We start from the raw sequence: 27966 nt of genomic DNA, 5'->3' as shown, positions 1-27966 counted from the left end.
ATCAACCACTGGCTAATTCAATTGATAACTTCTCTATTCATCACCTTCATTGTACTTTCTGGCACCATGAAAGCTAACCATCAGGGTAGAAGTTTTCTTGTCATTTATGGCTTGATTTCTCTATGTCCTACAACTAAAATATGTTGTGTCTTAAGTAATAGGGTTTTAATATAATTACATGGGTAGCCAAGAACAGTATCGCTAATAGAGAGATATCCCACATCTGGCATCAACATTTTCATTTAATAACCCATGTCTTCTGTGGAAAGAAGTGTTGTATACCTATGCAGGGTACTGCCATTCAAACTCCATTATAAAAAAATTGTACCTTAAAATTACCTGACAGAGCAATGGCTTCCTTAAAGCTTTTCCATATACCCTTAGTTTTGGTTAACCCACTGTCTTAGTCAATTTTCTCTTGTTGTGAAAAGATGTTATGACCACGGCAACTCTTATAAAAGAAGGCATTTAATTGGAGCTTGTTTATAGTTTCAGAGGGTTAGTCTGTTATCATGGTAAGGAGCATGGCAGCAAGCAGGAAGACATGGTAGTGGAGAGGTAGCTGAGAGAGTTCTACACCTGGATCTGCAGGCAGCAGGGGGAGAGAGAGAGAGAGAGAGAGAGAGAGAGAGAGAGAGAGAGAGAGAGAGGGAGGGAGGGAGGGAGGGAGGGAGGGAGGGAGGGAGGGAGGGAGGGAGGGAGGGGGAGGGAGGGAGGGAGGGAGGGAGGGAGGGAGGGAGGGAGGGAGACAGACAGACTGGGATTGGCTTGAGATTTTGAAACCACAAAGTATATTCCCACAGTGACAGACATACTTCTTCTAATAAGGCCACACCTTCTAATCCTTCTCAAGTAGTGCCACTCTCTGATGACTAAGCATTCAAATATATGAGTCTATGTGGGCCATTTTTATTCATAACACCACACCCACCTTCCATCTCATTTATCCCTCCATTCTCCCACCTCAATCCCTGTTAAATCCTTAATCCCTAATTTTCCCCTGTCCTAGTTTCATGTCATATTCATGTCATATGAACTCAACTCCCCCTTCCTCACAGCCTTTTCTTCCCCATCTGTGTGCCCTTCTAGCTTCCTGATTTCTACAGACACTCCATATTAAACATACAAATCTAAACATTCAAGGATGTTCTCTTTCATATGTGGTAATTTGAAATTTTGAGAATTATTTGAAAATATTAGTCTAAAATGTTCATCCATTTATGTGTTCTTTTTAAATCTGTCTTCATCAGCATTAAAAGAGAAATACTTCCCCTGGTAAAATCACTCTGTCAAGATGTGGAATATGAAGTTCGGTCTTGTATGTGTCGGCAGTTAGAAAATATAGCTCAGGGCATTGGGTAAGTGTATTTCCAAGTCCGTATGCTACATAGTCTTATTTCCATATTGTGAGACAAGTATATCCTGCTCATATATGCCATGAAAGTATACTGTTCATTTCTTTATGTGCTTTCTCCAAATAATCGTAGAAGGCCTCTCCTATAGTCTATAGTCTCCTATAGTAAAAGAGATGAGACGGGGTGTGTTTAGCATTGCAGCAGATATTCAATTAATGTCAGTTTCTTTCTTTCTCACCCTGGTTACTCAGTGATAATTCTAAGAAACCAGGTCCAACAAGGGGCCATGTCCCAGCAGAAACCATATCTGGCATTTCTTTTGGATAATTATTTCCTGGGTTTTTTTACGAGACAGGGTTTCTCTGTATTGTTTTGGAGGCTGTTGGTCCAGCCTGGCCTCGAACTCACAGAGATCTGCCTGCCTCTGCCTCCCGAGTGCTGGGATTAAAGGCATGCGCCACCACCGCCCGGCTTACCTGGGTATATTTTTAAGTATTTCAGATGGGTTGTCAGTCATTGAAGTATGTCCCTGTGCAATTACAAGTGCTGCGTGTTTCTGGATTTGTGGTTCTTCTTGCCCTTTGGGTGGCATGCAACGTACAGCCTTGTCCCAGAGCTGCGTCAACCCCAAATGACACACAGGACGCTATATTAATTATGAAGCTGTTGGCTGTTTGCTTGATTTTTTATCAGCTAGCTCTGACTTAATTATTAACCATAACTGCTAATCTGAGTAGTTCCATGTACTCTTCTCTTACCAGAGAAAGGGTCCGGATCTCTTACTCCTCTGGTGTCCTACATCGTGACTAACTGTGCCTCTGTTTCCCAGAATCTTCCTTAACTCCTAGTCCCACCTATTTTGCTTCCCTATTGGCCAACAGTGGTTTATTTAAATAACCAATAAGACAACATATCACAGCAGGCCTTCCTCCATCAGGGGCATACTGTTCAGGGAGCAGAAGCATAGGACAGGCAGTCTACTCTCTGCTTAAAAACAGTTCCCAGGTCATGGTACAACTATAGTTTTAAAGGAAATATCTACAAACTATCTTGGGAAATGGTTTGTTTTAAGGATTTTAAAGTTGATGGAGAAACACTAGTGTCTTATTTTTAGTAGATCCTATATTTATATCATCTGTTATTGTTTTTTCACAGATAAGGACAGTGAGCTTATAGTAATGATGGTTTTGGAAAGCTTTAGGATGTCAATAACAGACTCAGGGCATAGTCATGTACTTTGTGCTATGTCTGCTAATCAGTTATTTTTTTAATTATTTATTTATTATGCATACAGTTTTTTATCTGTGTACATGCATGCACCCCAGGAGAAGGCATCAGACCTCATTATAGATGGTTGTGCGCCACCATGTGGTTGCTGGGAATTGAACTCAGGACCTCTAGAAGAACATGCAGTGCTCTTAACCTCTGAGCCATCTCTCCAGCCCTGCTAATCAGTTCTTATGTTTTTATCTCAAAACTATTTTTGATAGGTCTTCTGAAGCTACATTACTCCTATTGGATTACTGTGGACTATAATTATTTCAGTCTCAACTAAAGCTATGAGTCAGAATCAGAATTTGATTATTTGATTGGACAGTGTACTACTGCTTTATTCACTTTATAAAGATGTGAAATATATATTTTACTTTTTTTAAGCACCTGACATTTTTTCCTGTTTAAAGTGTGGAAAGGCTAAGTTTCTTAGTTATGGTGCTATTGCTGTGAAGTGACACCATGACTAAGGCAACTTGTAAAAGGAGGCATTTGCTTGGGGGGCTTGCTTATAGTTTTAGAGGGTTAGTTCATAGTCATCGTGGTGGGAAGCAGACAGGCATGGCACTGGAGCAATAGCTGAGAGCTTTACATCCTGATCCACAGGCAGCAGGCAGAGAGGGAGGGGAGAGTCACACATATAGAGAGACAGAGACAGAGACAGAGAGAGACTTGGCCTGGTGTGGCCTTTGTATACTTCAAAGGCCACCTCTAGTGGTATACTTTCTCTAACAAGGCCACATCTCCTACTCTTTCCCAAGCAGTTCCAGCAGGTGACCAAGCATTCAAACATAATCAAACTGCCATTCCAAGGACGTTCAAATTAGTCTTCCCCATATTAATTTAGGATTATTCCTTAAGGATTAATTTATGAAAACAAAATTGCAGAGGATATACTCAACCTTGGTAGGTTAGAATCCTTTTAAGGAACCAATTTTCTTGACAATATATGCATATTTATTTGCTTTTAAGTATTATTGTTGTCCTATTACAAATGTGATGATCGGACTTTTCATGGTATGATAACTGAAAAGTAATGGCATCTTATTTCTAGTTGTGTCAGTCAGTTTTCCATTGTTGTAACAGATGCTGTAACAACTTATGGGGAGAAAAGGTTTACTTGGGGTCATTATTTGGAGGTTTTCCCTTACTGTCTCTAGGGAAGCAGCACATCATGTGAAGAGTGTGTGGAGCACAGCTATCACTTCTTCACCAGGAAACAAAAAAATGGGGAAGAAGAAGGGACTTCCTGCTTCCAGGGCATGTCTCCAGAGTCTGGAAAACTCCCAATATGCCCTATGTCTTAAAGTTCCCATTACCTTCTTTTTTTTTTTTTTTTTTTTGGTTTTACGAGACAGGGTTTCTCTGTATTGTTTTGGAGGCTGTCAGTCCAGCCTGGCCTTGAACTCACAGAGATCTGCCTGCCTCTGCCTCCTGAGTGCTGGGATTAAAGGCGTGTGCCACCACCGCCCGGTTCACATTACCTTCTTATAATAATCAAAAACCAAAACTTTTTGGCTCTAATGAAATGAGAAGATTAATTATCTCCTTAACACTTAAAATTATTTAAATTCTCACTAATACAATGTGGTTGAGGGTTTAATGAGGTGACATTCTTGATATGAAAAATCTGTGAGAATGAAAGTTTTAAAAAAATTAAAATTAACTTTTAAAAATTAAAATAGGATAGAAAATTCAAATTCATAGTGAATAGATGTACACAACTACCTTCCTGTCAGGTCTGCTGCGCAGCCTGTGTCCGAGAACGTGCGGAGGGTGTCGGGGATTGACAACACAGAGACTCGTTCAAAGATATAAAGAAAACTTTAAACAGGCTCCAAAAAGGTTCAAGAAAACATCCTCAGAAAAGCTCCCACCAGAGAAGCTTCTGCTCTCTCCTCTACCCTGGCTGGTTCTGCCCTGACACCAGAGGTGGATGTGTGTGGGTTTTGAAGGTACAGTTAGTCTTTGGACAAGGTCGAGGTCAGGGCGGTTTCCGTGGGAAGGCCTTTTCCAGGAACTTATTGTATCGTTTTTAGTAAACATGTTTTTACTAAACATTGTCTTACAGCTGCCTACTCCCAGGCAGAAGGGGAAGTGGGTCTCTGCTCAAGGTCTGGTGTTCCCACAATTCACCCCTTTTTATTTTCAAATGAGGCACTCCTGGCTTAGGTCAAGTAGGGTCACCCTCCCTTTCCTGTCTTTGGGGGACCTTGAACCCCTGTCTTAGGTGGGAGGGGTCTTCCCCACAGGTTGCCCGTCGTCGGAGACACCCCAACCTTAAATCATCTGTAACCAACCTTCATGGCTATCGGGATTGCCATGGGCTAAGATAAGCAATACTTGGTTACGGATCTCTTGCCTCTGGAACAAGGCACGTTTGAGCTCGGCATAAAGCCAGAATGCCTACTGCCATTGCCACCATTTCCAGGACCCCCATTGACATAGCGCCTCTCCATCACCATACCCATCACCAGATCTGGGCCATAACATTCTACCAGCCTTCATCTGTTACAAGGGTAACATGCACGTGATTTACATTCTGTTACAATGGTAACCCGCATGTGATTTACATTTACAATTTGATAAAGTTTACAATCGTTTCAAGATCTGCTCAGGAAAGCATTTAGAAAGTGCACTTGCACAGATACATTGGGCACAATCATTGATGTTACACATGTAGCATTATGAAAAATATGAACAATAGTTGTCGCATCAGGACAAGTTGCATTTCTCCAGAAAAATACACTGGCCTAGTCGTGATTCCAGAAACAGGAACCATCAAGTCTGATATTTCAAGTGACCATGTCCTGTTCAAATACTGAAAAGAGGCTTTTGCCACTCATAGTCCATACCAATGTCCAAATGCTTTAAATGGGTCCTTTTTTCTCTGTTGGCTTCATGATGAAAACTCATGGGTCCAGAAGGTTGATGCAGCATGTCTGTTGAGAAACTGGAAATCTCGAACCGACTGTTTTCTTTCTTTCTTGGGCTGTAGATTCGATGACATCAAGGGTCAAGAACACTGATTTAGGAGATCTCACTCAAACTGGCTTAGGTAGGCTTCCATGGTCTCAGGTCCAGTTTTTCTCTGCTCCATGCATCTCACTAAATGGTCTGACAGCTGCTGAAGCTTTATTCTTTTCCTGCAAGAAAACACAAACATGCCCTCGACCCCAAATTAGGGTCTTCTCCACTGTCTAGTGCATGGATGTCTCCATTTGACCTGAGCAATGGTTGCTCAAGTTCCATCATGCCAGAATCTGTCTGAAGCTCACTGGCATTCACATTATAAAATTTTTAAATGAGGAGTGTATTATTTGATGAGTCATGTGGGGGCTGGGGGCATTATTCCCCCTTTTTTATTTTCTAAAAAATTTTTTTTTGAACTGTTGAAGCTAGACCATAACAGTAGAAGGATTTGTCTACCCTCCTTGGTTAATTATCTAGGTAAATTGGGATTATTACTTAGATTATTTGTAGATGTCCATTAAAAAGGACATATCCATTAAATATTTCCCAAAAACTTTTGAAAATCACTCAAAGATTGTAAACTATACTGTGTCCAAATAACTTTTGTAAATTATTTGAAGTCTGTGAGCAGTCTTTCCCAATCTAACCTGTAGAGTTCTCACTAGCTAACAAGGCCTTATTTGTATCTTAAATTTTTCTGTTAAAACATTAACAGACTGGCTGGATGTTCCTTTTGGCTATATATAAAGCAATTTAGGTAGCTTCTTAACTATTTTTTGAAGGGATTTAAGTATCCTTTTAATCATATAAGCAGTTTACACTCACGCATTCACAATCACATTTCATACATACCGGTGTGGCCACACCATACATTCAGAACATACATGCATCTTTTAGTCATCCTTTTTCCCTAGGTCATGATTAGTCTGTTGTAATGAAGCTTCCTTAATTGAAATCTATGTAAAAGAACAACTCCAGCCAATCCTTGAACTAAAAGGGTTAAAAGTCCTGTATGTTCTTTATCATTCCTCCATTTGAGCTACAGTCATGGGGTATAGCCGTACCTACTCCTTGTAATTCTGTAGATGCAAGGTGGAGAGGCCAGGCTTTTGGCCAAAAATTTTTAGAGATGACTCACAAAATAGAACTTAAATGTAAACAAAATTTTCCATTCCATATACTTTTGTCTTTTTCTTTTTCTTTACTTGATACCAGTACCTCTTTACTGTTACCAAAAAAAAATTTTTTTTGAGTCAGGGTTTCTCTGTATTGTTTGGAGGCTGTCCTGGAACTTGCATAAAGGTGTGTTGGGATTAAAGGCGTATGCCGCTGGGAATCTCTTGGATTCCCCTACTTCCTGACCCTGGTATCAGGCTTAGGAGGGGGAAACTCAGAATGTCTAGTTTCTGACTTTTTAATCTCATTGGCAGCAGCCGCTTCCAATGTATTATTGGTGTTATAAAAATTGATGAACAGGGAGCTGGAATGACTAACTGGCATTAACATGGGGGGGGAATCCTCACCAACGCCCATATTTCCCTTACCTGAGTGTTCAGTAATGGTTGGATCATCTTTATCATGGTGAGCATTACTAGTATCCGGAGTAGTATTGGGGTCGACATGCCTGATGCACTGTTCGGGGACCCAAATGGGCTTCTCACTTCCTGGAGGGAAAACACAAACAGCCCCTCGGACCCTAGCTAGTAGGGGAGTGGGTGGCTGCCATTTTCCTGTGATCAAATCCTTCCATCTGACCCATCCCAAGGACTGGGAGGGTTTGTTCCAATGTCTCTCCATAGCAGACAAATTATTACGGTCTATGGTCAAAAAATTTAAAATGTAAAGTATGGTGGATAACTGAATATTGGGGGAGGTAACATACTCCCCCTTTTTTATTTTCTTAAAATACTGTTTGAGAGTGGCATGGGTGTGCTCCACAATAGCCTGTCCCGTGGGGTTGTGAGGAATACCAAAAGAATGGACAATGTGATGTTCCCTGGAAAAGGCAGCAAAGCGATTGCTGGCATAGGCAGGGCCATTGTCCGTTTTTAGGGCATCGGGTACGCCCATGTAGGCAAAGGCCTGAAGGCAATGAGAAATAACATCTTTAATCTTCTCTCCTGAGTGGAGAGAGGCAAAAATCAGTTTAGAATACGTATCCACCAAGACATGCATGTATTTTAATTTCCCTGCCTGTGGCAGGTGAGTGACATCCATTTGCCAGAGATGGTTGGCCCTGAGGCCCCGGGGATTTACCCCCTCATTGGGAGAATTATGATAAGGGGCACAATCAGGGCACTGAGAGGTAATCTGTGTAGCTATGGATAAGGGGCACCCAGTGTGAAATTTAATGGAGTGGGCATTTAGATGATACCGCTCATGGAGCTGGTGGGCCAGCTGCTCCTGAGTAAATAAGACCCTAGGGCGGGTCAAGGAGTCAGCAATTTCATTGCCCTGGGCAAGGGGTCCTGGAAGGTTAGTATGTGCACGAATAAATCCTACATAAGCAGGGTGGATGCGCTGCCAAATAAGATGTTGGAGCTGAACTAATAAGGAACGAACCTGGGAGGTTGGAAGAACATATGGAGAAGTTTCTAAAGGTCTAACAATGTTGGCAACATAAACACTATCAGTATATAAATTAAAGGGCTCTCCCTCAAACATTTGGAAAGCCATCAAGCAAGCAAACAACTCGGCGGCTTGTGCTGACATCTGTCCTATGGGTACCCTCTTCTGCACCTGAGAAGAAACCACCACCGCGAAACCCTTGGAGGAGCCGTCTGTAAAGACTGAGCGAGCTCCAACTAGAGGGTTCTCCTTTAAAATCTTGGGAAAGATCACAGGGTGTTGTTTAAAAAAAGACTTCAAGGGGCTATTGGGATAATGGTTATCAAACTGGGCGCCTGTAGATGTAATAAACAGGGTCCACCCATCATGGAAGATCTGTAGATGTTCCACCTCCTCCTTACCATAAGGAAGGATAATTTTATCAGGACTCTTTCCAAAGGTTTGAATGCTAAACTTGTGCGTGTTCCACAACAATTGTAAAATGAGATCATAGTAAGGGGTCACTACCTTCTTAGGGGAGGCTGACAAATGTATCCAATAAATAGGACCAGTCTGCCAAAACACGGCAGTGGGCGAAAAGCTAGATGAAAGTACAGCCAGAACAAGGGGCTGCCCATAATCTATACGCCGAAGGTGGGCTTGCTCTATACTTCTTAACAACAATTGTAGGGCTTCCCTGGCCTCTGGGGTAATCTGTCTAGGGGAAGTTGGAGCAGGGTCCCCAGGAAGAATATCATAAAGCGCTTTAAGAGCCCCAGTTTTAATAGAAAGAGAAGGGCGAAACCATTGCACCTCTCCCAAAAATCTCTGCCAATCATGAAGTGTTTTTAAATTTGAACAATCGATTTGGAGTCTTTGTGGCCGGAGGCCAGTTTGTTGAATTTGATGACCCAAATAAGTATAAGGGGGTCTCTTTTGGATCTTTTCAGGAGCCAAAATAAATCCGCGGGCCTCCAGAAGTTCCTGTAGCTCTGCAAAGGCTATGTAACATTGTCTTTCTTTGGCCGCGGCCAAAAGAATATCATCCATGTAGTGGATAATGTAAAGATCAGGGAACTTACGTCTGAGGGGATCTAAACAGGCAGCTACATAAATCTGTCATATAGTTGGACTATTAGCCATCCCTTGGGGGAGTACCACCCATTGGAAGCGAAGGGCAGGCTCCCTAAAGTTAATCGCAGGAAGGCTAAACGCAAACCGAGGACTATCTTGAGAATGCAAGGGAATAGAAAAGAAGCAATCCTTCAAATCAATAACAATCAAATGTCAGTCTCTAGGAATGGCCACAGGCACGGGCAAGCCAGGCTGCAGAGCCCCCATAGGCTGCATGGTCGCATTCACGGCCCTCAAGTCTTGTAGTAACCTCCATTTCCCTGAAGATTTTTTTATTACAAATATAGGGGTATTCCAAGGGGACGTGGAAGGAACCAAATGACCTGCCTCCAATTGTTCTTGAACTAGCTGGTGAGCCGCCCTTAGTTTCTCTGCTGGTAAGGGCCACTGTTCCACCCATACCGGATCATCTGATAGCCATGTGATGGGTATGGGGGCTGGCGGCGCAACAGTGACCCTCATCAAAAATGGCCAAAACCCTTCCTATCCCCTGGGGCCCTGGTCTCCAAAGGGAGGGATGCCACAGGGCAAACCTCTCCCTGTTCTAGTTTACCCAGTTCCCTCCCCGGGCTCCAGCCCCTACCTTGTGTCATCTGGGGGCCCCTGCTTTTGGACTTGGGTGCCTGAGTGGTGAGGACCACTCCCATTTCTTGCATGAGGTCCCGTCCCCAGAGGTTAATAGGGAGGCCAGGCAAAACATATGCCTGGAAAAGCCCTGTGTGGCCCTCAGAGTCTTGCCACTTTAGGATTCTGAGGCTTTTTTTGGGGCACAGCCTGTCCTATTCCCTGGAGGGTCACTGTCCCTTCCTCTTTCGGCCAGGCGGGGAGCCAGAATTTATCTGAGAGGACAGAAAAATCTGCCCCAGAGTCTAAGACGCCCCTAAAGGACTTGTCTTCTATCTTTAATGTAAGCTGGGGGCGGTTCTCCATAGTGGCTACCCAAAATGCTGCCGGGCCGGTACTTCCAAAACCTTGGTTGCCCCTTTTCTCTTTAATTTTTCTAGCCTCACAAGGAGCTGTAGGGAGGAGGAGTATCTGAGCAATCTGTTCTCCTGCAGGGATGGCAACAACCCCACTGCCCACTGATGTCATTATTTTAATCTCCCCCTCACTATCCTGGTCTATAACACCGGGGTGTACTTGGATGCCTCGAAGAATAGTACTGGACCGTCCCAAGAGTAGTCCGACCGTGCCTGGGGGCAATGGCCCATGCACCCCAGTAGGGAGGGCCTGGATCCCCATTTCTGGTGTTAGGATTGCCCGGGCGGAGGGAGCGAGGTCCAATCCTGCACTCCCTGAGGTGGCTCTAAGGAGGTCTGAGATATGAAGGGGTTGCTCTGGGGGAGAAAATGAGTCCTGCCACTGCCCAGAGCAGGGGTCATTGCCCTGTACACATTGGTTTTGGGGCCCTGGGGCGGGGCCCTCCTCCCGTTTCCCTGATTATTATTAGTAGGAAGGAAATTTCCCTCCCGGTCAGTTTTAGAGTAGCAGTTATTGGCCCAATGATATCCCCTTCGACAACAGGGGCATAAACCAGGTCTCTTGAGACCCATAGTACTATTTTGAGGGTACTCTCTACGGAAGTGTCCCTCCCTGCCGCAGCTGAAACATGTTTTTCTCCTTCCCAGAGTAGGTCTTTCTTTCCCCACTTGGGGCCGAATAGCAGTAGCTAACACTTGGCCCTGGATGAAGTTCCCATCAATGTCCCTACAGATCCGGATATAGTCATTTAGACTTTTATTGCGATAGGGGCGAAGGGCTTCCTTACAATATTTATTTGCATTTTCAAATGCCATCTGCTTTATGACTGGCATCGCAGGCCCAATGCCCCCAAATATTCTTTCTGCTACCTGACTGAGACGGTCTACGAAGTCTTGAAAAGGTTCGGAAGGTCCTTGAAGGACTTTGGACAGATGATCCCCTCCTTCCTTGGAGGGCAATGCTTTTCAAGCCCCTTGGGCCGCTGCTGCCACTTGGGCATAGACTGCGATGTCATATTGCATTTGTTGCTGAATGGTGGCGTATTGACCACTCCCGGTAAGCATCTCCACATTTCTCTGGGGCTGTCCGGCCTGTGCATTTCTTTGGGCTGTCTGGCTGTATCTTTTCTGAAACTCACCTCTCCAAATCAAATAATCTCCCCCCGACAGAGCTGCTCTGCAAAGCTGCTGCCAATCGCCAGGTGTCAAATTAAGAGACGCAAAAGATTCCATTAAGGAAAGTGTAAAGGGAGCCTGTGCTCCATAATTTAAAGTTGCCTCTTTAAGTTGTTTTATATCCTTAAAATTTAAAGGGTTATGACGCCGAATGACCTGTCCAGAATTGTTCGGATCTGGAACTTCCATTACTGGGGCCACCACTGGGCAGCATTGGACCCCTCCTCTGGGTCTTCCCTCCAGGTCTGAGAAGGATTGGGTTATCTCATAGGAGGATTCCCTTTTTTCAGAGTATGGGGAAGGGTTTCTCTCCCTGTCCTGTCTTTCCCTAATTCGAATCTTTTTTAGTTCTTTTTTAAGGGCCGCTATCTCAGCAAGTAACCGTTCCTTTTCAGACTGTGACGAGTCTGAGTCTGAGCTACTTCCATTTTCTAGGTCTGATAGAGAAGGATATAACCGATTCTGACCGGAGTCCTTCTTTTTGGGTCGTGCCCGGAGATCTCTACCCATTTTTTTTGTTGTTACTAAGAGACTCCCCCTCATCCTCACTAACAATGGAGCCTCTAGTTTCAGTCACGGTCTCTTCCTCACTCTCTTCCCCTGAACTCAAAGAGGCTTGAGTCTCAGTCTCTTGTAACTCTAAAAAAGCCTCTTTTGTATCCTGAACTACCTGGTGGTGACGAACCTTATCTGTCAAAAGTGCTCCCCTCACTAATCTCCATAAGAAGAATGTCGTAGGGGGCAAGGACTCAGATCCTTCTTTTCATAAAAGTCTATGAAGATCACGGTGAACCTCCTCCAAATCTGGAATATTTAAGCTTCCCCCAGTAATGAACCATGGACTGGCTCGTTCGATGGATTTTAGAAAGCCTTCTAGGGTTTTAGACTTGACTGCAGTCCCATGTTCTTTAAGTAACTTTTTTAGTTGATACTGTAATGATTCTAGCTTCCCGGAACTATTCCCCATAGTTTCTTATCCCTGTCCACTTGCCTCGCTTTCACGATCTCAGTGGGACCTCCAATTGTCACGTCTGCTGCGCAGCCTGTGTCCGAGAACGTGCGGAGGGTGTCGGGGATTGACAACACAGAGACTCGTTCAAAGATATAAAGAAAACTTTAAACAGGCTCCAAAAAGGTTCAAGAAAACATCCTCAGAAAAGCTCCCACCAGAGAAGCTTCTGCTCTCTCCTCTACCCTGGCTGGTTCTGCCCTGACACCAGAGGTGGATGTGTGTGGGTTTTGAAGGTGCAGTTAGTCTTTGGACAAGGTCGAGGTCAGGGCGGTTTCTGTGGGAAGGCCTTTTCCAGGAACTTATTGTATCGTTTTTAGTAAACATGTTTTTACTAAACATTGTCTTACAGCTGCCTACTCCCAGGCAGAAGGGGAAGTGGGTCTCTGCTCAAGGTCTGGTGTTCCCACACCCTCTGAGTTCAGATGAGAGAGTTGAATTGCTTAGAGGTGTGCTGTTAGCTGTGTGGTGGGGGAGGAACTGTCCACACAAGTCCAGCTGAGGTTCAGTTCGTGATGGTGCCCTGTCTGTCATACAACAAATGCAGTAATTACAGACAGCATAGAAGAAAGTTCATTCAAGACCTGTGTGAGGAAACTGAAGGAACAGTCTTTTGATGAAGGCCTTTTTGTTTGCTTTATTAATTTATTTTGACAGGGTCTCACTATGTAGCCTTTGCTGGCCTGGAGTTCACTATGCAGACCAGGCTGGCCCCAAACTCAGAGATTCACCTGTCTCTGCTCCCCAGTGTTGGGATTAAAAGTGTGTGCCACCCCTCCCTGTTTTTAATATTTTTTTTGAGATTTATTCATTTGTTCATTTTTTTTTTGAGATGGTCTCACTGTGCATCCCTGACTGGCATGGAACAAGATCATTCTGACCTTGAATTCACAGAGATCTACTTGCCTCTGCTAGTTTTTTAAAACTGTCAATAAAATATACCAGGTATAATTTATGCTGTCTTCAGAAAGCTGGTTATATGTTACAACTCCTTGTCATAAGTAGGAGTGAAGTGCTGGATTTTTGCTGCTTATGACCATGTTCTAAGTGTTGTTTATTCTCTAAAAGCATCTTTCATACCTTATTGTTTTATGTTGAATATCCAGTGTTGTCTGCCATTCTTCTGTGTGGTAACTATCATAATGTATTTCAGATGATTACAAAAATAACATATGCCCCAGAATCTAGTTCAAATGATTTTGCTTGAATTTTTATAAATACTTTTAATAATATTTTTTTCTTAATTAGCTGGACCGTTTCCTGAAATTTCTCTAAAATAGAAAATGATATAATTTATAAAGCTTAATATAGTGTCCTAGTCATTAAAATTTCTATAGTTAATAGTAGTTTACAGGGGAAAGTAGAATTGATTTAATCATGAAATTATTAAAATTTATTTAAATATTTTTAATTCCTTGAGAATTTCATGTGATGTATTTTAATTATATTCCCTCACAACCTCTTCCCCCCAGACTCCTCCCATATCTAACCTGTATTTCTTACACCCATGGCTGCTTTCCCAACCAGATGGCATGCTTGGGGACTAGAGTGGGACACTGGGACCATCTGGGATAATCATTTGTTTTCACTGGACTCTTGCTTTTGGTCTGACTTACTTTCTTCTACTGCTTATTGTGCAGGACAGAACTGACAAAGAGTGTGGTGCTCCCGGAATTAATAGAACTCTCTAGGGATGAGAGTGGCAGTGTGCGGCTTGCTGCTTTTGAAACCTTGGTTAACATGCTTGACATGTTTGATACAGGTAAATCTGCATGTGCAGAGATCTTTATTTATGAAAGGCTATTTTTCCATGTTTTATATTACTAATAAGGCACAAAGACTGATTCAGAATTTTTTTGTTTAGAGTTTTATGATTCTTCTGTCTGATGCCTTCCATACTTTTGCTCTTACCCTCCTGGAATCTAGGCTGCTGTATGTTTCAAACTTCTCATTTCTCTCTTCAAAACTTAACTGACATATATAAAAGTAGAAGAATTTGTCTTGAGAAGTAGCCCTTAACTTCCCCAACTAACTGATGCTAAGTCCTGATTGTAACATGTCTAAATGACATAACATGCATATAACATGCCTAAATGAATTCTTTCTTAACATATTCTAATGCTAGAAAGCTGTCTGTGGGAAGAGAAATTTGAGGTAGATAATTCAGTGGCGATGTGAAAGGAGTCATTTCTTGTTCTTATGCAAACCAAGCCACAGGAAAGCTAGCTGCTCTACCAAGTGTGTACCTAGACCTAGATTGGTGCCTAGCTCTGGACAAGTAGTTCGTCAGTGGATTCTAGCCACTGTGACAAGGTAATACTTGGAGGGCTGAATGTCAAGACTGAAGTGTGAAAGTCAGTTGTGTAACTGTAGGATTGGGCTTACTAGGACTATGGAGATTTTGTCTGAACTGGGAGGGTCTCTGAAGATTATTACGGTATAGACAATAATTTTGTATAAATATTTCAGAATAATCATCGAAGTAATATGATAAATACAGAAGCAATACTGCACATAATTGGATGAATATTTTTGTCTCTAATATTGAGGGCACCCCTAGGATTCAGACTGGAAATGCTGGCATTAATGGGTCTTATCTGCTTCACTGCACTGGGTTCTGTTTTCGCAGACCTTATTCTGTTTCCTCCCTCTCTTCCTCCTGGTGCTCTGACTCCAGCACATCTCTAGCCTTCCATGTCCACTTTCCTCTCCATGATGTTGCCTCTAGTTTTCTTTCTCCCTCCTCCTCTATTTTTATCCTACATGACTTCTAGGCTTCTTTTAGTGTGCAGTTCAAATCCATTTTCCTCTCTTTTATCTTTTCAATTTTTTATATGAGAGCATGGGAGGTTACTTAGAAGCTCCCTCAATTCTATGTGTTTTGTTAAAGTTTGTTGGAACTTGATTATTTTCACTTGTTTGTATAGTGTATGTGACTATTTTGGTGCTATGGGGACAGAGCAGGTTTGTTGGATAAATATCCTACAAAATCTAGGTCATCTCTGAAACCTGCTTTCAGACCCTGCTTATGTCTTTCTTTAAACTGGTGACCACATTGCCTCATTAGTTTGTGTATTTGGTTTCTTTGCTAGTTTGTTCTTCAGGTTCTAAGATCACTTATTATTCTTCATCTAGTGAAATTTCTCCCCCTCTCATAACGCTTGATTTGTTAAGCAGTTAATATTGTATGGCTTTCATTTGATAACAGCTGACGATAAGGCCCTGGATTGTGATGCAATAGCAGTTGTAATTGTAGTATTTGATAACAGCTGACGATAAGGCCCTGGATTGTGATGCAATAGCAGTTGTAATTGTAGTAACATTCCTACCCCTTTATAGCCTCTTACCCCAGAGTGCTGATGCATAACTGATAGCTTAATCAAATTGTGGGGTTTTTAAGAGTACCTGGAAGGGAGACTGAAATATTGCTAATCTGTCAGGAGCATATGACTTAAGTAGATACACTTAAAGACTTGTTCAACCTTTAAAGAGGTTAAACCTTCTAAAGAAGTAAAAACACAAAATTAAGTAGACAGATTACATTTCTTTTTCTAATTTAAATTAAATACAATCTTATTTTACATAATGGTTTCAGTTCCCTCTCCCTCCCGTCCTCCCATGCCCTCCACCAACCCTCCATCCCACCACCCAAGGAGGGTGAGGCCTCTCATGGGGGATCATCAAAGAACAGGTTACATTTCAAGCTGACCCTGATTTAAAAAAACAGTTAAGTGTGGCATGGGATGAATGAAAGAGAGAATTGGAGGTTTCCTGGGCCTGCCATCTGTCTACTTAAATTAAAAATGCTATAACTCTTCTGGTTATTCAGACTCAAGACATCAGTCACCTTATTGTTTTAATTGTGATGACCCTATCTTCATTCCTTGGTGGTGCCTTAGAAGCCCAAACTGGTAATCTTACCCCTTGTCACCAGTCTTCCTCCTGACACTGTTATCAGATATTTCTATCATTGTTAGTCTAACATAGACATTTTTCTTCTGGAGGGGATATGGGTACTGGTTTCCATGTGGTAATGTGAGCAACTGGCTCTAAACTATATATTGTTTTGTTTTGTCTTTCAGATGACAGAAGTCAAACTATACTTCCCTTAGTGAAATCATTCTGTGAAAAATCTTTCAAAGCAGATGAATCAATTCTTATTTCTTTATCTTTTCATTTAGGAAAGCTATGTCATGGACTGTATGGTACGTTACACAGGGCTTGCAAAACTAGTTGTTTTTCTCTTTTTCTCATTTCATTGAGTTCTTTACATGTAGCACTTGTTCTCAAGTGTGTGAAGTCTTATGGTAATGTAATTTAGAACACATTTAGAAATGGTATTTTCACGGATGGAATCTTATTTGAAAGAGTCAAATAAGCATAGCCCTTGGCATTTTGTACGTTTACGTTGGAGTGGGCTGTTAGAAGGTCATGTATGTTAACTGTTGGTGTGTAGTAAGAATAACTTTAAAAACTACTTTTCAAATAATAAATGTAGCATGTGAATAGTTCAGCTTAGAATGTAGACCAACACCCAAGAGTTGAGGTATTTGAGAATATTCTTAGCTTACTGTAACCATGTAAGAGTTAAGCTCTTATCTAGCATAGTAATATGTGAATTGCAGACATCTGGTAATTTAAAAATGTTTTACAGTATTCAACAAATCCTTAGTGCTAAGAGAGCTGATGAACATGGAACCATTCTGTTGATGAATAGTATATCTAATCATTTTCACCTCCTCCAGGCTAGGTTCTTAGGCTCCTTCTCTGTAGATACACATGCAGTTTTCTTTTTCTGCAGAGACTTTAAAACATGTACCATAAATACACAGCAGTATTGTAAGTACAATCCTGATGATGATATCTTAGTTCTTCAAGCTGTGTAGCTAATATAGACGTGTTTCTTGTTTTCTGTAGTTTCTATTTTTTAAATTAAAATATTATTAAAGTGAGCACAAGGTGAAAAATATGACCTATTAGCTTTCTTCAGAGTAAGTTTTTGCTCATTGCTGTAATTATGAGCCATCTGTAACAATTTTGCTTAAATGCTTTGTTCCAAACATGTTTTTATTGCACTTTGAGTTTCTTTTTAAAGTTATTGTATGCAATTGAAACATTGAGCACAGATTTTACATTTGTTTTAGGAATTTTCACTCCAGATCAGCACTTGAGATTTTTGGAATTTTATAAGAAACTTTGCACATTGGGTTTACAACAAGAAAATGGCCACAATGAAAACCAGATTCCATCCCAAATTATAGAACAGGAGAAGAAATATACTTCAGTACGAAAGAACTGTGCTTACAACTTTCCGGTAATAAAATACTTGTTTGTATTTACTGGGTGTGTTGATTATGACATTAAAATATATGAGTAGAATGCATTAAAATATTTACATGTCCAACACCTGCTGTTTAGCCCCTTATCTCAATGTATAGAAGTATTAAGCAAATATTGGAATTTATATTTCTGTTTATAATCAGAATTATGTGCATGCATTTGGGTTTTACAAAAATATTTATTATTAAATATGCTTAGGGATATAATTTCAGTTTTAGTGAGATGATTATATTAGGTATTGATGCATGTTTTTCTCTCCTTCCCATTCATCTCCTTTCACCTCCACTAGGCCATGATTGTTTTTGTTGATCCTAAAAACTTCCACATGGAACTCTATTCTACATTCTTCTGCCTTTGTCATGACCCTGAAGTACCAGTCAGATACACTATTGCTATTTGCTTTTATGAAGTAAGTCTAAGAATGAACTCGATGGGACACATGTTGATTCTGTCTGTGTGTATTAGAAGCTGTTTTATTGTTCTGTATGCTGTATTTTACAGACTTGTTATGAGATAGAGATTCCATAGCTCTTTCATGTTGTAGTTTTAAGTCTTATTTTTGAATTCCCATAATTCTCTTTTTAGTGTGTTTACAAATCCATTTGCATAAATACATTATATTCATTTACCCATTAACCTATTTTCAGCATATTTAAACTGAATACTTACTATAATTTATATGCTTTATCATATTTATACTTTGCCCTTATGTTTAAGTAGTTTTAGGGTAAATAGAAAATTAAGTAACAAATTATTTACATTGATTGCTTTTACTGTAAGTGACATTTTATGAGCATAGCTTTTTGCTTCAGCTGTACAACTTTCCATAAATTATGTACAAAAGTAAAACAAACTTTTATGATGAACATAATTAACTTTTCATCTTTGAAGTTGAAATTAGGGGCCTGTTTCTCAGAAAATGACAATAAAAACACATGTATATAACAGTTTCCAGGCATATGCTCATTACTTGTCTCATTGCTGTGAGAAAATCCATGACAAAAGCAACTTAAGAGGAAATGTTTTACTTTAGCTTGCAGGTCTGGGCTCATTCCATCATGGAGGGAGGTATGGTGGCAGGAGCAGGAAGCAGCTGGCTACTCTGAGTCCACAGTCAGGAAGCAGAGAGCAACGATGCTACTTCTCAACTCCCTCTCTCATTTTCATTTAGTCCAGGATCCCAGGCCATGGGATGGTGCTGCCCATAATTAAAGTGTGTCCTAGCTTGCTTCTCTGTTGCTGTAATAAGTACTATGACCAAAAGCAATGGCTGGGAGAGAGAGAAGGGTTTATTTGGCTTATACTTCCATATCATAGCCCATCATTGAGGGAAGTCAGGGCAAGAACTCAAGTAGAAGCTCAAAGCAGAAACTATGGAGGAATGCTGCTTTACAGGCTTGCTATATGGCTCTCTCGGCTAGCTTTCTTACATAGTTCTGGCTGAGCCTTCCCATATCCACAAGACAGTGTTCCAGTATAATCTAGGCAATTCCTCAAGTAAGGTTCCTCTGCCCAGATGATTCTATGTTGAGGAAGTTGACAACTGAAGCTAACTAAAACAGTGTTGCTCTTCCTATCTAAGCTAATCCAATCTAAAAATTCCCTCACAGATGAATGCTAAAATTTGCTAGATTAAGTCTAGATCCTGTCACATTGACGATCCGTATTAACCATCACAATATATAAACTATAACCTGTCAATTCAAAATAGTCACATGACAGCCTCTGTATAATTGTCATGAAATCTTTTCTTTCCTTCTAAACGGTATAGTAAATTCTTATTGATAGTAAGAATATTTCATCATCTTCCTTGCACTGTTTCCCATGTCTAAGCACCACTAGATTAGCTGAGAGAATGAAGCATATTTATAGCATCATTATAAATATTTAAGATTCTTTGGTCTGTTGAGTCATATTCTTTGCTTCTTTAAAATAGCACTTTTCTGGATCCAGTGAGATGGCTCAGTGGGTAAAGTGCTTGCCTGAGTGTGAGGATTAATCCAGATTCCATGTAAATCTAGTGGGCATAGAAGCCTACCTGTAATCCATGCCCTCAGGAGGCAGAGACAGGGCATCTCCAGAGCAAGCTAGCTAGCTAAATCAGCGGAATCTGGAGCCCTAGGTTTGTTTAAGTGAGAGACCTTTGATATATAAAGTGGAGAGTGATCAATAAAGATACCCAATATCAACTTCATGTGCTCACATACATGTGAATATGCACACACAATGCACACTCCCAAACACATGTAAAAATGAATAGCAATGAAATAAAAATATAAGAATTACACTTTTTTGACATGGATGAAATCACAGTACAAACTCTAGGAAGTATTCCACTGCAATGTAACATTGCAAGTTTTGTGGGTCAGTCTGCAAATTGACCCACAAAAGCTCACTTTGGAGGAGGAAAGGGCAGAAAGTACTAGCAGTGGATCCTGCAGGTTATTTGTTTAGGTTGGTTACCATACAGTCTTCTGTAAGACTGCATGGGAGTGGAGTTTGAGAATATCTATGTAAATGTTAGTTTCTCTTATCTCTTTTGTTTAATATTTGATTTTAGTTATATTTTTGTAGCAGACAAAACAACAACAACATGCACACTCACATTAGTATTTCTGTAATAAGACTCACTTTGGAGATGGTTATTCTATGTATTTTGTGGATGTCTAGTTTTCATATTCTTACAGTTATACCTAATGTGTGTAGGCTAAGAGTAATGTTCAGTTCTCTGAAACAAAGGGTTTATTTGATTTTGCCCTTTAAATAATGAAAATTCTCCACCATATTTACAAGTTTTCTAATCTAGTGTTAATGCTAGATTTGATAATTACTATATTGTAACTTCATTATTATTTTTCAGAAAATATTTCTAACAACTTAAAGACAACTCAATCCAAAGCTTTTAAATCACTTTCTTTATTCAGGCATCTTCCCATCCCCAAGCCCTGTAAGCAAAACTGACTCATGCCAGTGTAGTATATGTTCTTTCCCACCCTTTAAAAGGTAAAGTACAAATGAGTGAATTCACCTTTGCCGACTCTGGTTTAGAGGAACAAAACCAAAAAGCGTTGATCTAGACTGACTGTGACTCTGTCAGTTGCTCAGACTGAGGACAGTCTCTGACAGGGCTAAGGAAGACTGTTCGCCTTGTAGGGTGTTCCTACACCCCAGTGTCTTGAAAGACCTTCAGTCCAGTTTCTGTCTTGTGAGAAACTTGAGTGGGAATCAATGCCTGTATGCTTCAGGTATTCTTTAAGACCCCTTTGATTTTCTGGACTCAAGTGTGGATTAGTGGAGCCAGTAGGTTATAATGGACTGGTGCAGAGGTTCCAGCACTGGTAATCTTATCCTTTGTACATTCCCTCCCCATTTATGCATATCTTGTCCTGTGGCCATACATACTAGCATGTTAGAAAACAGATCTATGCAACTAAATTTACTAAAAATTATTTTTATATTTATGTTGCAACTTTTTAGAAGGGATATTTAACGAGAATGTAGTTTAAAAATATGTGTCTTAACATTATATAGTCTCAAATATGAGGGATTTTATTGTTGTATTTTAGGTTTCTAAACTTCTGGATTCTGGAGTATATTTAATACACAAAGAACTGATAACATTATTACAAGATGAATCACTGGAGGTAATATAAGTTCCCACTCTGGAATTTCTTCTTTTATGTTAAGCCAGACTGTATCAGTCACTGCATCCCTGGGAAGATCTTACAAATGAGGACTTCCAGGATATCTAGTTTGAAAATGGAAGAGTGTATTGCTTATTGAGGAAACTTAGGAAGCGCCAACAAGTAGACAAAGGAGAACCTTTAATTAAATCACTGTTGATATTTTGTTACATTTTTTCTAATGTTACATTTTTCTACTAGAGGTATTGTTCACACTTGTAATGACATCACATTTTGCATTTTTGCTCCTCACTGTTTTGAGAGTATTTTTCCTGTATATAGACTTGTGAAGATGTTGAGAGAGATGGAAAATATTCTTCCATCTGATGCTGTGTTTGGCAAATTCTATTTACCAAAATAACTATTAGCCTGGGGTACTTAGCCCATCACATGATACTTGAGGGTGTCACTTGATGTGACAGTTTTGAGGATATTAGCTTTCTCCAGTTTAGAAAAATGGATGCCACAATCATTTTTTAAAGCAGAAATACCCCTAATGTTGTTTTGTCAAAAATATTTCTGTATATAAACTGAAATGTGGGATTAACTATTTTAGAAGACAGGTAATAACCATTATAAACACAATATCTCTTTAAAAGGTACTAGATGCTCTTATAAATCACCTCCCAGAAATCTTGGAACTCATGTCTATTGGTGGAGACAGCAGTGCTCAAGAAAATAAGGTAAATCTCATCTTTCAGGAAAGTTACAAGTCTGTCTTCTTATTTATCGTACAGACTGGTTGTGAGGAAACAGTGAAAGAATGTGTGAGGAACATTAAAGTAGTTCTTGCCCCTGTGATGGACAGTGTCTAACCCTCTATGCATTTGTCAGAACTCAGGAAAGACAGATAGTATGTCCCTAGCTGGCTTTAAAATTTACACAAGGAGTCTAGAGAGATGGCTTAGCATTTACAAGCACTACTGCTCTTGTAAAGGGCCTGGCTTCCACGCCAGCACCCTTATTGGGTACGTCATGATCACAAAGGAATCTAATGCATTCTTATGGCTTCCTTTAGCACTGCATTTAAGTGCACCATCCTCTATCACCACACAATGCACATAATTTAAAAATAAATGTCTATAAACAAGTTTGAGTGAATGTTATGCTGTAGACAGGAAGGATAGGTTACATTCCTAGCTCTGAGCCATATCTGGAAGCATTACTGTGAGATACTGAGAATCTATTTGAAACATCTTAAGCTTTCAACTTCTGTTCTATTAGTAAGGAATTTGAAGGTCAAAAAGCCATAGGCACCACTCACCTTTATTTTCCCAGTAGTTGAAGTAATGTAGGAACAAAACCTTTCCAGTTACCAATTCCTTTTCCATCAGGATGTTTCCTGTGCTTCTGCTGTATGGGTGACACATGGAGTGTGTAGAGTATTTGAAAACTTCTAAAGTTTTTTAGTAAATACACAAGCAACTAAAGAAAACAGCACCTGCTCTATAGCTATACCTATGCCTGTGAAAGCGGCTGGCATGAGCTGCCCTCTGCAGCTACTACATGCAGTGGTTCCATCTATCACAATTATTATTGTCTTTGGAATCTGTATTCATATTTTCAGTGTTAATGATTATTACAAGTATAACCAGTAAGGGTAGGAATTTAGAAGGTCAAACTTGCCCAAAGTGATATGTAAGGAATTTTGTGGCAGTAAGAATAGATGCCATGGTAACCAACCAAGGAAGAAATAACAAGTCCAGGCTTTAGTGATTTCGTTTTCTGGTGCCATAAATTTTACTCAAGCATTAAAAAAAATACTCGGTCTGTCTGATGGCTGCCTTCTGGTGACAGCGGAGATAGCTTCTAAACCCTGAAGTCCTTCCCTGGTGTGTATTTACATCATTACAGGCTGCAGTTGATGGAGTTAGTTGCCATCACGATTGTATTTCTTTCCAGTTGTCTTCTCTGCCTGACTTGATTCCTGCACTCACGGCTGCTGAGCAGCGAGCTGCAGCCTCTCTGAAATGGAGGACCCATGAGAAGCTGCTGCAGAAATATGCATGTCTGCCTCACATCATATCGAGTGACCAGATTTATTATCGCTTCTTGCAAAGAATGTTCACCATCATGATGACAAATGTGAGCCCTGAATTTCCCGATTGTTTTGAACTTGGAATAATTTTGTCATTACCAAATTCTTCACCTTTTCACAATACAACCTCAGTTCCTATGGGCTTGGAAGAGCAGCATCTCCATAGGTCTCTGAGGAGGGGAGTCAAGACTCCTCTGCTTCTTTGATTTACCCTTTGTTCTTCCACCATTGGCTGCATGGCGGTCTGAACAGGACTCATCTTACACATACTCTTTGCCCACTTCAATGGACTCATCTCACACTTTCATGTTGTTTTTAGAAGCAATGCACAGGGAGTCCAGTCTGTCCTCAAATTTATTACATAGCTGAAGGTGACACTGATCCTCCTGCCTCTAACTCTCCAATGCTGGCATTAGAGGTATGTGGCACTATACTAAGTTTATGTGGTGTTGGGAATTGAACCCAGGGCTTCATGCCTGCTAGGCAAGTACTCAACCTGCTGAGCTACATCTCCTGCCCTTTACCTCAGACTCCAGTACTTCTGGAGAAAAAGGTTGACAGGACTCAGTATTGTCAACTGCAAAAGAACCTCTGCTTTGCTCTTCTTTTGAGTGTACCCACAAGTCAGCGTCTCACATCTGCCAGCCCTTTATTCTCACGACTCCCAGCAGTCCCTGCTAGTGTGCATACTGTGTCTTTTAGAGGGACTAATGACAGTTACACTGAAAGTTTGGATACCTGAGTATAGATAGTCTATTCAGTTAAAAGAAGTGGCAGCTTGCTTTCCAAATAGCTATGTGTCATCTTGTGAAGTTGTCTACCTTTTACAATACTTCCAGAAAAGACTGTTTAGCCTGCAGTCCACTGTGCATGCATGATGGCATCCTAATAAAAGTTATAAAGTATTTTATTTCAAAAGATGAAACTACTAGAGATGTAGCTTAGCAATAGGGTACCTGAATAGCATGCATAAGCTCATAGATTCAATCTCCTGTAGCAAGTCAAAAACAAACAAAAACCTTCCATATGTTTCTACTTTGCAATCTGAACTGAAGTACCTTACCTTTTCATTTCATAAGAGGGAAATGAGGAATTCAAGAGTCATCTCCAAAATTCAAAATAAGTTTTAGTTTCAAAGATTTAGAAAAGAGAAAAATATTATTTTCATTGTTTTCAACTTAAGAAAGTAAGAGGCACAGTTTATTACCCACCGCCCAACAAATTCATCACATATAACAATGGAAATCTGAGGAATTTAAGGTTGTGCTGTATACATAATAATCTTTAAAAGTGATTTGACAAGAATAACTGCTTGTTTACTTTTGTATTTATTTATTATTTGTTTGTTTTCTGTGTGTGCATGTGTGTATGTATGAGGGCACACAGGTACCATAACACATGTTTAAAAGTCTAAGGCAACTCATAGAAGCTGTTCTAAGCACTTCTCCTCCTTCCTTCCCATATTACTCAGATTAATATTGATAGTAGTATTTTTATAAAATAGAAATACTTATATAACAAAACAAAATAATCTATAAATTATAATTAGTAAAAATGCATCATGCAGACTTTGGAGATCCACCATGGAGGGCCTCACCTTCCCTGGGGATCTGAGTGGAGATTGGGTGGGAGACTGGGGAGGCCTGGTTTGACATGTGAAACAAACTTGTTTCTAACTTCAATAAAAATATTAAAAATGCAAAAAAAAGAAGCTGTTCTGGGACCTTTATCATTGCATTCTATCCCAAATGAATATTTGCCTTGTATTATAAGACATGTTACAGGAGGCATAAACAGCGTATTTTCATTTATCTTGTATATATGCATTTGAAATTCTGTAATACTAAATCAAATGAAAGAAGAGAGTAAGAGGCGTTTATTTAGTTCCCTGTCTGAAGTTTATTTAAGCTCTGTTATATTTCTGCTTATGTAGAGTTATTAAATTTTCAGTTCTAAACCATAGTAGATACTGTCATTTTGTATCCAACAGTTAACAATATCACATAGCACAGTGCCCAGCAGAATGGACACTTGTGTAGATGGAAGAGGGCACAACCAGTACGACTGTCTCTACACTATACAACTGTAGTCCACTGCATGTCAGAGATTCCCACTGCAGTAATCTGGGTTTTAGGTGGTGGAATATTATAATATTGACGAGTAAGTCAGGATGGTGAAGATGAATTTACAGTTGACACAGTATACCTGGTTTAGAGACTTTTCTTTAAGGTATTGGTTTTTCTTCCTCTCTAATTTCCAGTAAAGGTAACTGGTTGAATTCATTCAGAATCAAGGTTCCTTATAGTGGAGTATTGGGAATCTGAAGCACAGAGGGTTTGAAATACTGGTAATGCTACCCATCAGCTGGTCCTTTTGCTCTTCTTGGTGGCACTCTCTCTACCTTATGTAGAGTTCTGGAACCTTTACCTCCACACTGACAAATGTTACATCTTTTGTGTGGGCATAGGAAATTGAGATTCCTCAGCCCCAAATAGCATTGTACATCCTGGGCTTAGATATTTAGTCTCCAGCCTTAGAAATGATACCAACCCCCAAATTCCTCAACAATGTATCTGGACATGGGATCTCTACATTTCTGCTTTAGAAGTGGCACAGTTTTGGTGATGGCACATGGTATTTCCCCTAAAATGTTAGTTGAATGTATAGAAACAGTTAATATTCTGCTGCATGAAAAGATGGGTGCCTGAGGAACATGTTATTTAAGATGAGATGGCAGGAAATGGTAGTCAAACATGAATGATTTGGATGTAATTATGAAATTGAATTATCTTGGGATAGGATATCTTATTTTTCTGAGTGACATTAACATTAGGTAACAGAGATCCCTCCAGAAGGGTGTGAGTCAGGGTTTGAACGACAGTGAACACTTTTCATTTAGTCAATAGCTAATTGATTTGGTGGGGACTAATTGTTGAGAACATACCTTAGCGTAGTGTGATTATCTTTCCTGTTTTATTTCTTTAAGAATGTCTTACCTGTCCAAAGAGCAGCTGCACGAACTCTATGCATTTTTCTACGCTATAATCGTAAACAAGAGCAGAGGCATGAGGTCATTCAAAAACTAATTGAGCGTAAGTAATAATTTTGGAAAAAAGTTTCTGAAGTATTTGACCTTAATTACATCTACAATGCATTGCATGCCATTTTTTGAAGATAAAATAGGCTGCTGGTTGTAAATAACTTGTGTATGCTTTTAGTTGAATTTTGTGGCTAGTTTGTGTTTATTTTGGAAATCTGTATGTCACAATCAAAATTTTCACAGAGGGAAATTGTATTTAATCAGAGCTTTCTTTTGAGAATTCCCACACTCGAGAAATTTAAATACATAAATACATGTTGAAAGACTAATTTCTACCTTGGTGAAATAGCATTTGGAACTAAAGCATGAATAGAATATTTTTAAGTCTAGTAATTTATTTTATAACACTGTTTTCAATATTAATTGAATGAACAAAATGTGGCCTTACAATTCTTTCTTGAATGCTGTTGGCAGCAAATATTAGTGTGAATCTAGTGAGCTGTGATGATTTGAATGTATTTAGAAACTAGGTTAACACATGAAAATTTATTGTGATTTGTTAAGGGCTAAAAGTCATGGCAGAAATCATCCTAGTGGTATATACATTTTTAGTGAGTTTATTAATCATAGAACACTTGCTTTGACAATTATGCTTAAATATTTTTAATAAAACTGTTATCCAACACAGACAAGGAGGAGGATTTCCTGATTATTTCAGAAAAAATAAAAGTACTTTTGTAAAATTCTACTTAAGAAAAATTATGCTCAGTATATTTTGATTTTCATTTTGTGGCCTGTTTTAATTCTGTTTTCATTTTGTAGTAGTACAGACTTAAATTTAGAATAAGTCTCATTTTTAAAGTATTAAGAACTTTAACTTTGCATGTTTATGTAAAAATGAGATTATTCTTTAAATACTGACCTAAAGTACTGTCAATAATTGTGTTTGCATATGACTTTATCCACATTAGACATGTTTAAGGAAACAAAAAGAGAACAATTAGTTTAGATTGAAAAGACTTGGACGATTTGGAGACTGCCTTTGAATTGGTTTAAGTGTGTATATCCACTAGATTGCGTCCCAGGTTTCAATAAGATACTGTCTACAGGGTACTCAGCATATAGGCAATGGCCAAACATAGTTACTCTCTCTAGTCATCCAGTCTTCATAGTCCACCAGTGCTTACTGAACTTTATTCAGTGTTAATAAAACCCTTTCCTAATTTTTGATGTGTAAATATTGTAGTCTACAAACCTAGAGTATATAATGATTATTTTTCTCTTGTATTTGTTAAGTAAATTTCAGGTAGAATGAAACTTTGCTTAGATGTTTGGTGTTGAGCTTTATAACATATAATTTCTGGTAGGGAAAATTAGGTTATGGTATAACATGAATAGTAAAAGCCCAGAGACAGATAT

The 27966-nt window shown here is 39.8% G+C and overlaps 1 protein-coding gene across 4 annotated transcripts in view; it reads left to right on the top strand.

Moving 5' to 3' along the window:
- Window positions 1–27966, top strand: part of Ppp4r4 (protein phosphatase 4 regulatory subunit 4) — a 95186-nt gene that overhangs the window by 51517 nt on the left and 15703 nt on the right. For all 4 annotated transcript variants that reach the window (XM_040742568.1, XM_005068367.4, XM_013112243.3 and 1 more), the window contains 9 exons: window positions 1251–1358; window positions 14087–14208; window positions 16529–16651; window positions 17591–17760; window positions 18076–18195; window positions 21353–21430; window positions 22069–22152; window positions 23372–23554; window positions 26494–26599. In XM_040742568.1, coding sequence (XP_040598502.1) covers window positions 1251–1358; window positions 14087–14208; window positions 16529–16651; window positions 17591–17760; window positions 18076–18195; window positions 21353–21430; window positions 22069–22152; window positions 23372–23554; window positions 26494–26599 — 1094 coding nt within the window. The remainder of the gene's footprint in view (window positions 1–1250; window positions 1359–14086; window positions 14209–16528; window positions 16652–17590; window positions 17761–18075; window positions 18196–21352; window positions 21431–22068; window positions 22153–23371; window positions 23555–26493; window positions 26600–27966) is intronic.

The sequence above is a fragment of the Mesocricetus auratus genome, unplaced genomic scaffold, assembly GCF_017639785.1.
Source record: "Mesocricetus auratus isolate SY011 unplaced genomic scaffold, BCM_Maur_2.0 Super-Scaffold_15014, whole genome shotgun sequence".
Taxonomy (NCBI): domain Eukaryota; kingdom Metazoa; phylum Chordata; class Mammalia; order Rodentia; family Cricetidae; genus Mesocricetus; species Mesocricetus auratus.
The sequence above is the reverse complement of the archived record's forward strand: the minus strand, read 5'-3'. Positions and strand labels throughout refer to the sequence as shown.